The 11015-nt window shown below is 34.9% G+C and overlaps 1 protein-coding gene across 2 annotated transcripts in view; it reads right to left on the bottom strand.

Moving 5' to 3' along the window:
• The window catches only part of LOC111051825 (triokinase/FMN cyclase), a 49360-nt gene that overhangs the window by 37054 nt on the left and 1291 nt on the right, over nt 1-11015 (bottom strand). Inside the window, exons 1-6 of one of the 2 annotated variants that reach the window (XM_022338387.2) lie at nt 5805-6096; nt 4626-4781; nt 4270-4339; nt 3239-3349; nt 1978-2066; nt 241-345 (exon numbers count right to left, since the gene is read on the bottom strand). In XM_022338387.2, the coding sequence (XP_022194079.2) occupies nt 241-345; nt 1978-2066; nt 3239-3349; nt 4270-4339; nt 4626-4763 (513 nt within the window). In that variant the 5' untranslated portion in view covers nt 4764-4781; nt 5805-6096. Of the gene's footprint in view, nt 1-240; nt 346-1977; nt 2067-3238; nt 3350-4269; nt 4340-4625; nt 4782-5804; nt 6097-11015 lie in introns of those variants that run through there. The other variant, XM_022338389.2, reaches the window with a different exon arrangement.

The raw sequence follows: 11015 nt of genomic DNA, 5'->3' as shown, positions 1-11015 counted from the left end.
GATATTTTGTTTGTTTTGGAATATTGTAGTGTTAAAATAGTGAACGGCGATTAAATCAGGCATGACAAGATTAATTGAAGTTTTCTTGACTCTGGCCCGTTCACCTGCATGAATTAGGTATAGACTCAGATTCATTTTCTAGATGTGCCAACCTACTTAAAAATTCTAAAAATTTTTTTCAAAATTATTTTTATTTTATTACCTTCATAAAGGTGAGGCACACAAATGACTCAAACGTACCTTGAAACAAAACAGTTGCCCACAAAGCCCCCTTCTCCCTGTAACAGTGTTGTCAACGCCTTTTTCCAGCAATGCACAATCCTCTCCAACTATTACACTTTCAACCTACAAAAAATAACAAATATAATACAAATCGCTTCAATACAAACAGGTGGATATAATCAATTTCACTGAATCTACTTGAGTACATGGACCTTGACCAATTGAGCAGAAGGAATTTATGAATAATTTTCAATCGTTTATACACGTATAATTATGTTTGTTATTTATCATGAAATGTATTTATTTCTTAATAAAATTAAATCGCAGGGGGAGATAAAGGAAAAACTATTCACTATGGATACAGCCAGCTAATGTTTACGATATTTGAATAAGATTATTTACGTTTTTGAAATTGTAAATGAGTATCTGACATTAATTTTAAAAACATATGAAATAGATTCAAAGAGGATGTAGGATTAATTCTTGAATAAAAAATGAATCAAAAAGGCTACCGAAAATCACCATCACAAAGGCTGCCATAATGCAGGGCGATAAAATATAAATATTATTTACTAGCAGATAACCCGTGCTCCACAAGGGTCTAATAATTAACTGCTCGACAAACTAAAACTTGAAACTTTTCAGTTTTCCCTTTTTTTATTAATTCTGTATCAAAATCTGATGTATATTTCTTATTTTATTTTTGCATTTTGTATTAGTTTTCTTTCATTTTTTACTTAAAATCTTTGAAGTGTAATATTTATTCTGTCTAAGTTTATTTATCTTTTGTAACTCTTTTTTTTCCTGTAGCCCGCCGAAAAACCTTTGGGTTTGGCAGGACCCTCAACTGTTTATATTGTGAATAAAAATTTTTGATTTGATTGATTGATCATTACTATAACGTTTTGTGAACATGTTAAAAATTCACAATTTGATTGGATAAATGAAGAAAATATTTTACAACTGGCTTTTAAGGTTAAAATCAGAACCAATATTTAAAAAGCTCAGTGATTCAATTTTAAAAGGAAACATTTGACATCAGATCTAATCTTTAAAAAAATTAATAAAATATCTTACAACTGGCTTCTAAGGTGAAAATCTGAATCATTATTCAAAAGGCTCAGTGATTCGATTTCAAAAGAAAGCATTTGACATCTCATCTTGGAAAAAATTAAAGAAATATTTTACAACTGGCTTTTAAGGTGAAAATCAAAACCAATATTTAAAAAGCTCAGTGATTCAATTACAAAAGAAAACTGACATCTGGATCTCGCATCTGAAGTCTCAGATTGGATTTGATGGAACAGACCCTTAATCTAAATAATATAAATGAGCCGTACAGTTCAATTATGCATTTAAAATGTTCATAAAATGATAAAAGAACATTTTTAATGCTTTCGTGACCAATGTGTACATGACGATACATTTATATTATGTGTACATGACGATACATTTATATTATGTGTACATGACAATGGGCAGTCAGTCTGAGATCGATGTCAGAACAACATGGCGAAACGATCATCACTCTTAAAAACAGTGATTAAATGAGGAAACCTTCTACTATGAAAATTTTCAAAATGTTGTAGCCTATACTATTTAAAGATCTGTGTTTATTATTGGTGTTTGAGTAAAAAGCAAATTGTTTGTAAAGTTGACCGTACCTTGATATTTAGTTGAAGTGCAAAGCTGTTTGCATTGATAACAATTTAGGCTAATCATGACATCTCAACTAAGAGAGTAAATAGTACGCACATTGTGGCCCATGTCCTTGGCCATTTCCACTGCCTGGCCGAAGTTTAATACGTCACCAGTGTAATTCGGTATCAGCACTAACACACCTCCTTTGAACAAATACAACAAATTAATAATGTGAAATAATTAAATTGCATTATTTGAGAATTTATGAGATTAACAGAATAAAAATTCAAGTAGAAGACTTTTCACGAGACTTTCATGTGAATTTCTAGTGAAATTTCCTCAACCAAATTTCACTTGAAATGTATTATTTAGTTCCTACCAACAGTATAAATTTTTAATTATACCTACTATTATTTTTATCGAACAGCATTTTTTGTTGATTTAGAGACCCAAAAGGTACTTCAACTTACCATGGCCTGCAGATCAATACTCAAATGCTCCAGTGATTCAATTTCAAAAGAAAAGATTTGACATCTCATTTGAATACCGTATATGAAGTCTCAAATTGGCCAATATAATATGATCCCAATATTTGGATATATTGTAAATACTCGTAATATAACATGGTAAAGTAAACCGTATAGGTGATAGTTGAATAAACACTTCCGAATTCCACTAATTAATTTTCTTTTTTATAGAATCAAAATAATATACAACCGGAACACATAAAAAGCACAATACAATACACTATGATAAATTGGAACGATATTGAATTTTCATTGGAAGAACCTACCATCACAGAATTACAAGGAGTAGGAGTTATAGGAGTTTCCATTATAGGAGTTTTCTCTGCTACCATATAAACTCAATTGTACATTAAATACATTCTAAACCATTATTTTATGTGAACCGACAACATACACTAGATGATTAGGTAGTTCAGTCTCTGTAGAACATATTTTCAACGTGGTTAAGTGGTAGAGTGGACATTACTGTCCAAACTTCGGCACGTCAACAAATAAAGAAATCATTCTATTCTATTCCATTCGATTCTATACTATTCTATTCTAATTTCCAAAACAATAGTAATATTATAACAATTCATATTTTTTTAATGATTTAGAAGTCAAATAGTGGAGTTGCTAAATTTATTTAATTGAGTGACCAGTTAATTTCCTAGTCATTGGTTTCAGCAGTTCTTTTCTTCATTATTTTTTGATGAACATCAAAATTGTATATAAAACACAACTTTCTATAATAGACAAATTTCTAGACTTCAGGATTCTTTATTGATATTTTAGCAAAATAGTATTAGAAATTATGGAAATGATAGAGTTAACAGTTAAAAATGCTATAGCAGTTTCTGTGTCGGTACCTTTGAAATGTTCGGCCACATTATGAATGGCCGTAAGACAAGTCGATGCTGGTGGAGAAGTGAATACACTACCAGCCACTATACCATTCAGCATGCCTCTTCCAATGAATCCTGAAATAGAATCAGCACAAATTTAAACGTTTTGGAACGATTAAAAACTATTACCAAACAACTCTATCATAATTTTCAAGCTAGCTGTAGGCTCAATGGTACTCTAATAATCAAAATTTCTGAAAGTCTTTGTACATTCCAAAAAGTTATTTAGTTTTCAAATTAATAAATATTGAGATGATATCCATTGATGCTCTTCATATTGATTAACCCTCACGTACTCAATTATTTATTTATTTACAATGCAAATGACACTAATGTAATAAAATTGGTAGATAAAATAATAAGGTAGTCATTGTGCTATTTTTCTACCAAATTTATAGGTGACAAAGTCCAAGATAAGGTTAGAGTTTCACATGTACAATTATTATAATATTTTAGTCCAAAATAAACATGAAAACTATGAATTTTGAATTTAGATAGCTTGAATTGATAAATTGATTAGGAATATTCCACTCAATTACCACTTGTAACGAATAATATTGAGTTATCTAAGAAAATTTGGAACCATTCAAGAAGCACAAACTAAAGCATATTGATGTGCAGAGTGAATATTAACACATTATAATATTACAAATAAAGTGTTTTCATTACTATACATTAATGCTTCAAATGAACAGAAGTTACGAGAAATTACATAAATTGGTAAGTTAGTTGCTAAGTACATCTTCTGCTAGCTGTGTCTTTCTTTATTAACATTATATTTTGAACTATCATAACTGTACAGCTTTTAAATTCAACTTATTATGGGGTTTTTATTGTTCTATATTCTCATACCTACAGAGAATAACACACTGCATTTTCCTGTTTAGATAGTTAATTATTTTGTCATATTCGAAATCCAAGCAATTCGAAGAACTCAATAATTTTTGGGTTTTAACTGGTTCTGATTTATTTAGCCTTCTGGAACATAGACCTACCTGCTGAAAACGGCTCATGTCCGGATCCTCCGCCTGATACGATTCCCACAAATTTACTGTCTTCTTCAAACTGAAACAGATAAATAAAAAAGTAGAATAAATTTATAGAAAATGTTGAAACAATTCATATTTATATACATTTTTCAAATAATATATCTGTGAGCAGCTAATAACAATTTAGCCTACCAGTATAATGATGATGAAAATCAGCTCCATAAGCTCTTTGCATCAAGTTGAATGTTAAAGTATCTTCATTAGTTGTATCCTCATTAGTTGTGTATCTACAATGCCACGAAATAAATATTTGAGAGGCAAATTATTCCCATATAACACTGTAATCTAGATAAATTACCCACCTCAGGACATCTCATTGCTATCTTCAACTCCGGATTAACACTGAGTCGAGGATACGCTGCCTTTATGCCAATGAATGCATCCTCCACACACGAGTTGGCTGAATTGATCAGCTTCCTGCCTGAGTTCAATTCACTCATTCTCGATGAAAATTACTCCTGAAACGGATAAAAAGTTTAATAATGATGATCATTTTTATTGAACATTTTCATCCCATGAAGTGAAATGCATCATAACCAGCATGCAAAATATATAAATTCAAAATTATAAGAATGAAACTTACTTTTGCTTGATTGTAACTAACTTTTTCATGTTCCATAAAATAATATCTCTGACATTGTTACATGACAGGGATAAATTAGATAATTTATTGATGAGAAAAGAACATTATAATTAATCCTAAATCATTTTTGATCCATCATTTCGTAATTGATCCCCTATTGTTATTAATTGTTTAAAGTTTGTATTTTCTATTCTTACAAATATTTATAAATTATAAACTTAATATACAATCAAATTTATAGGCTACATTCAAAGAGCTATTTATTCCGATATGAACTTTTTTATTAATTTTAAAGAATGATTTGGAGAGATTGTATAGTTGGGGCCTTCAAGTAGCCTATTAATTCAACAATTACATAACAATGCACAATACTTTAAAAATGCATAACTAATAAAACACGTAATAGTTAACTAATTGATGACTCATAGAAGAAATTTCATAGAATAACTTTTCAAAAATCAGTTTAATTTAAAAATTAATGCTTCGCCTTCACAGAATATGTTAATGGATGACTAGCAATACTTAATTTTATCAATAATAGAATCAACCAGGAAAATTGAAAACAGACTAATCCATCTTTATCCATTTATGTTGTAGGATATACCAAGATTTCAATGAAAGATACAAAAGACAGATACCGTATATAGTAATAATGTTCTCAAGAAATAATATTCAATATTCATATTTGGTCTATTCGATCAAACACATTAATAATAAGTCAACTATTCCAAAGACACATGAAATAATATCACAAAAATAATAATAAATTATCAGTTACAAATCTGTACCGGTTAATAAAGTATGAGTAAAAAAATTTGTTTGTTGGTTGAATTAATAACTTTCAAATTATAACTTACAGATTACGTAATTGTGAATAACATGAACACAAAGAGCTTACCTAGGTATCTAAATTTATTTGAGAATGAAGTCAGTAACAGTGTAATAACTGTGTAAATCACTAATTTATAGCCAGTAACTAATCCAAGTACAGATTTGAAGTGAAAATAATCAACTACACATGTCAACTATCCATTCTTCTGTTTATAAACGTTCAAGATAATGAGTATTTATTCAAATATATAAATTTAGAATGATAAATCCTCGCAGTGAACTTTTGAAAAAACAACTCTTATTAATTTGAATAGATTTCCGCCTGTATGTGGTGAGTGAGAGAGCACCAGTATTTAACTGAGGATAAGCTATCTCAAAAATGCCCTTGAAAAAATATATCTTTGTTTGTAAGAATAGAACATGGAAGAAAGTACGATGGGACGGGAGAAGAGAGACAGCGCTAAAGAAAAAGAGGGAGACGATAAGAGAGAATGATACTATTTTACTGCAGGCAATTACTGAAATTATTATCTAGAAAGTGTTTTTCAAGTTCGTCTACTATCGTAGAATTCACTTTAAACTGTCAGCATACCTGAGCGAATAGCATCAATGCTTCCCATTCACCCAATGCTGAAAGTTAACAGTGAATCTCATAATACATTTTATTAATATTTATTATTCTAGACAAAATAGTGTTTATTTTTATGGAAACCAATGAATTCTCCCACTTGTACTATGAGCTACTTCGTTCGTGATTTTCCTATGCAGTTATTTATTGTACAGATTACATTCTACATTGGTAGACATTTCTTAAAAAAAATTATGTAATAATAGTAATAATAATAATATCGAGTGACCTTGCTGGCTCAGGTCTGGTGTCAGAGTTTTCAGGTCGCAACTGATCAATTTCAGGGCCTCTGACATAACCTAACGACTGCTTTTTAGGCAGCCGAGACCGACGGCTTAATGTGTCCATCCGGAACACGGAAGTGGCCCGAGATAATTGATGTAATAAGTTGCGACACATTGTATGCAAGGTCTGTAAAATTAATGGAATATGTAACGAGATGAAGAAAAATTTCAGCTCATCTTGAATGAAAAGGTTGATTACTCATTTTATTTAATGAGTATCCAATCATTATTCAACCATCATGAGGTCCTGAAGACCTCAAGGACCGTTCCAGTCTGCAAGAAGACCAATATCAATGACACCAATTTTTGGAAAGGTGATTGAAGCAATTATCAAGCCCTAAAATGAGGAATTCTTTGAAAGTCGTGATCTCTTTTCCAGCATTCAGTTTGGATTTCCAAGGGGGAGATCTACTGTTGATGTTGTAGGTCGAGTAGCTGACCAGATTGGTTCTATGTGACCTGAGCAGAGCCTTTGATTGTGTTGATCATAACATCCTGATCAATAATCTCAATAATATGGGGTTGTGGACTCTGTTCTATTCATCTTGGACACTTACCTAACTGGGAGGGCGCAGATGGTCTCTTTGGGTGGAGCAGCTTCCTCTCCACGCCCTGTGAATTGGAGTGCCTCAGGGACCAATACTGGGGCCAATCCTCTTCTTAATAATGATCAATGACTTGGACAGCAACGGATCGACTCTCTTGTTTGCGGATGATACATCCCTGCTATCATCAGGTGCGGACATTCAGCAGGTGTTGGATATGTCAGCGGAACATCTGCATTCTTCAACCTTTTGGTTCCAGATCAACCGCTTCCAGCTCAATAAAAACAAGACCCAGCATATAATCTGTAGTCCACCACAAAATCTGCCTGGTGATCAAGAACCTGGAGTTGCTAGGCTTTGTCCTGGACACAAGACTGAGCAGGGCTTGCCATATTCAGCAGGTGACTAAGAGACTGTTCAGAGTTTGTTTCCTGTTGATGAAGCTGCGGAGACATGTGACGGAGGCTTATTTGGTCATGATATATCACGCCCTTTTCCACTGTCATTATTACCTATGGTTTATTCTTTTGGGGTCATTCAGTTAAGGTTGTGGACGTACTGAAGCTGCAAAAACGTGCAGGCCGGATAATGACTGCAAGTAAACGTTGTGCACACTGCAAGCCCCCTTTTTGTTAGGCTAGGTATTTTGACAGTTGTCAGCCACTTCATTCTTCTCTGCCTGATGTACATAAATAAGAATCAACAAGACTAAGAAACCCGGTCAGAAATGCATCACTGCAATATCAGCATCGAGAGCTGATTGTCATTTCCAGAGTGTGACTCCAGAGAACTCAGGTATGCTACAGGAGCTCAGCACTACGCTTCTTCAATTAGCTACCAGCAGGGTTGAAGCAGTTTGAATTGGATCCATTTGAGAGAGTAGTAACCAAATGCGTGGAGGTCAGGGCCTATTACAGTGTTTGGGAGTTTCGGGACGATGACATGACTCAGATACGAAATATTTTGGCCTGTGTGTTTAGTTGTTTGAAGCCTGGGTTTGATCCCACAAACTGCCATCTTCATCATAAACATGTGTTAAGTAGTGTTGTGTATTATGACGCCAACGATTCTACAAGTGTGGGAAAAGGATAGAGAAAGAAGGTATTAAGGTACCATGATTCAGCACAACAAATTTAGGCTATTAGACTGCTAGGGATATTTTCCTATTATCTATCGATTTCTTATTGATAGTATTCTATATATTGAACTGCTTCTCAACAGTCACCTCAGTCATCACCTCGACATCAGTCACCTAATACAGGAAGATAATATGAAAAGCCTCCATATCAGAGCTCAGGAAGGATTAAAAGATGTGAGTGATTGGTGCCATGCTAATAGTCTAACACTAAACAAAGTGAAAACTAGAGCCCTGCAGTTCTATAACCGAAATAAGCATGATTCAACACCTCTTCTCAGACTTGAGGGATCTAGTGTAAAGGTCGATGAAAATATAAAATATCTAGGAGTTACTATCAGCAACAACTTAAAGTGGCAGACTCACATTGACCTTATTTCAAAAAAACTTACTGCAGTTTGTTACATGATGAGCCGATTGCGAAGCTTACTCGACACCGAAATACTAATGAAGGTGTACTATGGCTGCTTCCAGAGCATAATGAATTATGGCATAACATTCTGGGGGAGCAGCCATAGCGCAATACGAGTGCTTCTCCTGCAGAAGAGGATTGTTAGAATTATATGCAATGAAAACTACCTGGCACATTGCAAACCTTTGTTTATTGATACTGGAATACTAACACTCCCAGCCCTCCTTATCTTTGAATCAGCTCTGATGGTTGAAAGAAGACCGGACTATTTCCAACGGAACCAACATATACATGGATACAACACAAGACGACATAATGAAACCCATATACTAGCAGTGAGAACTGGACTGGCGCAAAAGGGACCCAGATACTTATGCAGCAGGATTTACAACCTTCTCCCAGAAGAAAAAAAAATATTGGAAGCAAAGGCGCCTTCAAGGACCTACTGAAGAGACACCTACAACAAAAGCCATACTATAGCCTGCAGGAATTCTATGATGCCTGTGTGTTCCGCAGGGCCAACAAATGACGACCACGGCGCTGTCGCGCTACTAGTGGGATATCTACAAGAAAACGTGACAAGAAAAAAAAAACATTTCGCACTAAATTTATGTATTTAACGGTTGCTTTCCTCTTAAAATAGTTCTTCCTGGGCTGGCTGTAGGATGGTACTCCTTGAATCTTGGGTGAGCTGCTCGACATGCGTGACCTGATGCTTATAATTTTTCATTTTTAAGAAGTCCTATAGGCGGGCAAATGGGACAGCAAGGCTGCAGACCAACTCAGTGCTGATTGAAGCTCATAAAAAATCTAGGCTGCATCGAGTGACATCATAGTGGGTATGGAGTCATATGTTCTTGGTTTTATGCAAGTCTCTGCTAATGATCTTCATGATGGCGGTAACAATTCCATTCTGAGGATCTGAGATGAAGCGCAGCTTTCTCCAAGGAGGCAAGAGATCTAAATTGAGCTTTAGTTCAGCCTGCTTCCCCCTGGTCTGGAGCTGTATGGAATGTGACGATGTGTCAACCATTGCGACTGATCTGAAAAGTAGAGAACTTTTCTACACAACTAATACTCTTATTGAAGACATTACAGTATTTATTTTTGATCCTCTGACTGCTAACAGACTTTCCTGGCTTATGGTATCCTCTTTCAAATCAGAAAAGTGCTTAATATCTTTCTTTATTCCAGTAAACGACATAGCTCGGATGAACAGAGAGTTACAGTAGTAAGCAGATGAAACCAAATGTAACTTACTGTGGTAGCACGTCTGTTGCAAATTTAGCATAAACGTTCTCCTGCTTATAAAATTGTAATACTTTTGCAGTGTGTACGTTTTTATGGTCTTGTTCTTTGATATAGGGCTGCAGATGTGTTTTGGGTAATTCAGTATATTCAGTCCATGACCGGCAGTCGCCAGACAGACTTCGTCAAAGTATAAAACAATTAATAGGTACACAAATAACTAGAGATGGCTGCAGATAGGTAGTTTCATGTGGCTCTGAAGATGGACTGCAATACTAAATCATAAAACAATCTCAAACTGGTCCACAAGTCCACTGATCTCATCACCTCTCAGTGAGTACAGAGGGTACTTGATGAGTTTCTCATGTACCAGCCTACAAAACTTCCCATACTCCAGCTCAAGAACACAAATCGGCAGTCTGTTAGAAAAATTTTGCATCCGTAAGGGTTAGCATTAATGTGCTTTCGATAGTCTGGAGTAGGGCAGGTCAATGTTGCCCCGTCTCCTGGTATTGTAGTGGTGCAGTTGGCCCCTCTCCTGGTAGGCATGAACCCCACTCCTTAGGAGCCATAGGGAGCTATACATGCACTGACTGTACACTGTCAGTATTTTCAGGCGTTTGAAAATTGGCCGGCAGTGCTCCAGGTAATGCCACGGAGAACTTTCTTTTGTAGAAGGAGAATCCTTTCACAGCTATAGTGAGATCCACGTTATAATGGCAGTGGATAGAGATAGAAGAATAGCGATGCCGATTCTCTGCGTTGTGGACCTATCTGGCTGGGAGGTAGCAGGTGGTGTCTCTGGGTAGAGCTTCTTCCTATCCACTCTCTGTGAGCCATGGTGTACCTCAGGGATCAATCCTGGGACCGATCCTATTTATAATCATGATGAACGACCTCGACAGTGATGGTTCAACGCTCTTGTTTGAGGATGATAAATCATTGATGTCATCTGGCCGTGACCTTCAGCAGGTGTTGGAGATGTCAGCTGAACATCTGCGGTCTTCAACTTCATGGTTCCTGGCA

Source organism: Nilaparvata lugens, chromosome 7 (assembly GCF_014356525.2).
Source record: "Nilaparvata lugens isolate BPH chromosome 7, ASM1435652v1, whole genome shotgun sequence".
Classification (NCBI taxonomy): domain Eukaryota; kingdom Metazoa; phylum Arthropoda; class Insecta; order Hemiptera; family Delphacidae; genus Nilaparvata; species Nilaparvata lugens.
Note: the sequence above shows the minus strand (reverse complement) of the source record. Positions and strands in the feature narration are given on the sequence as shown.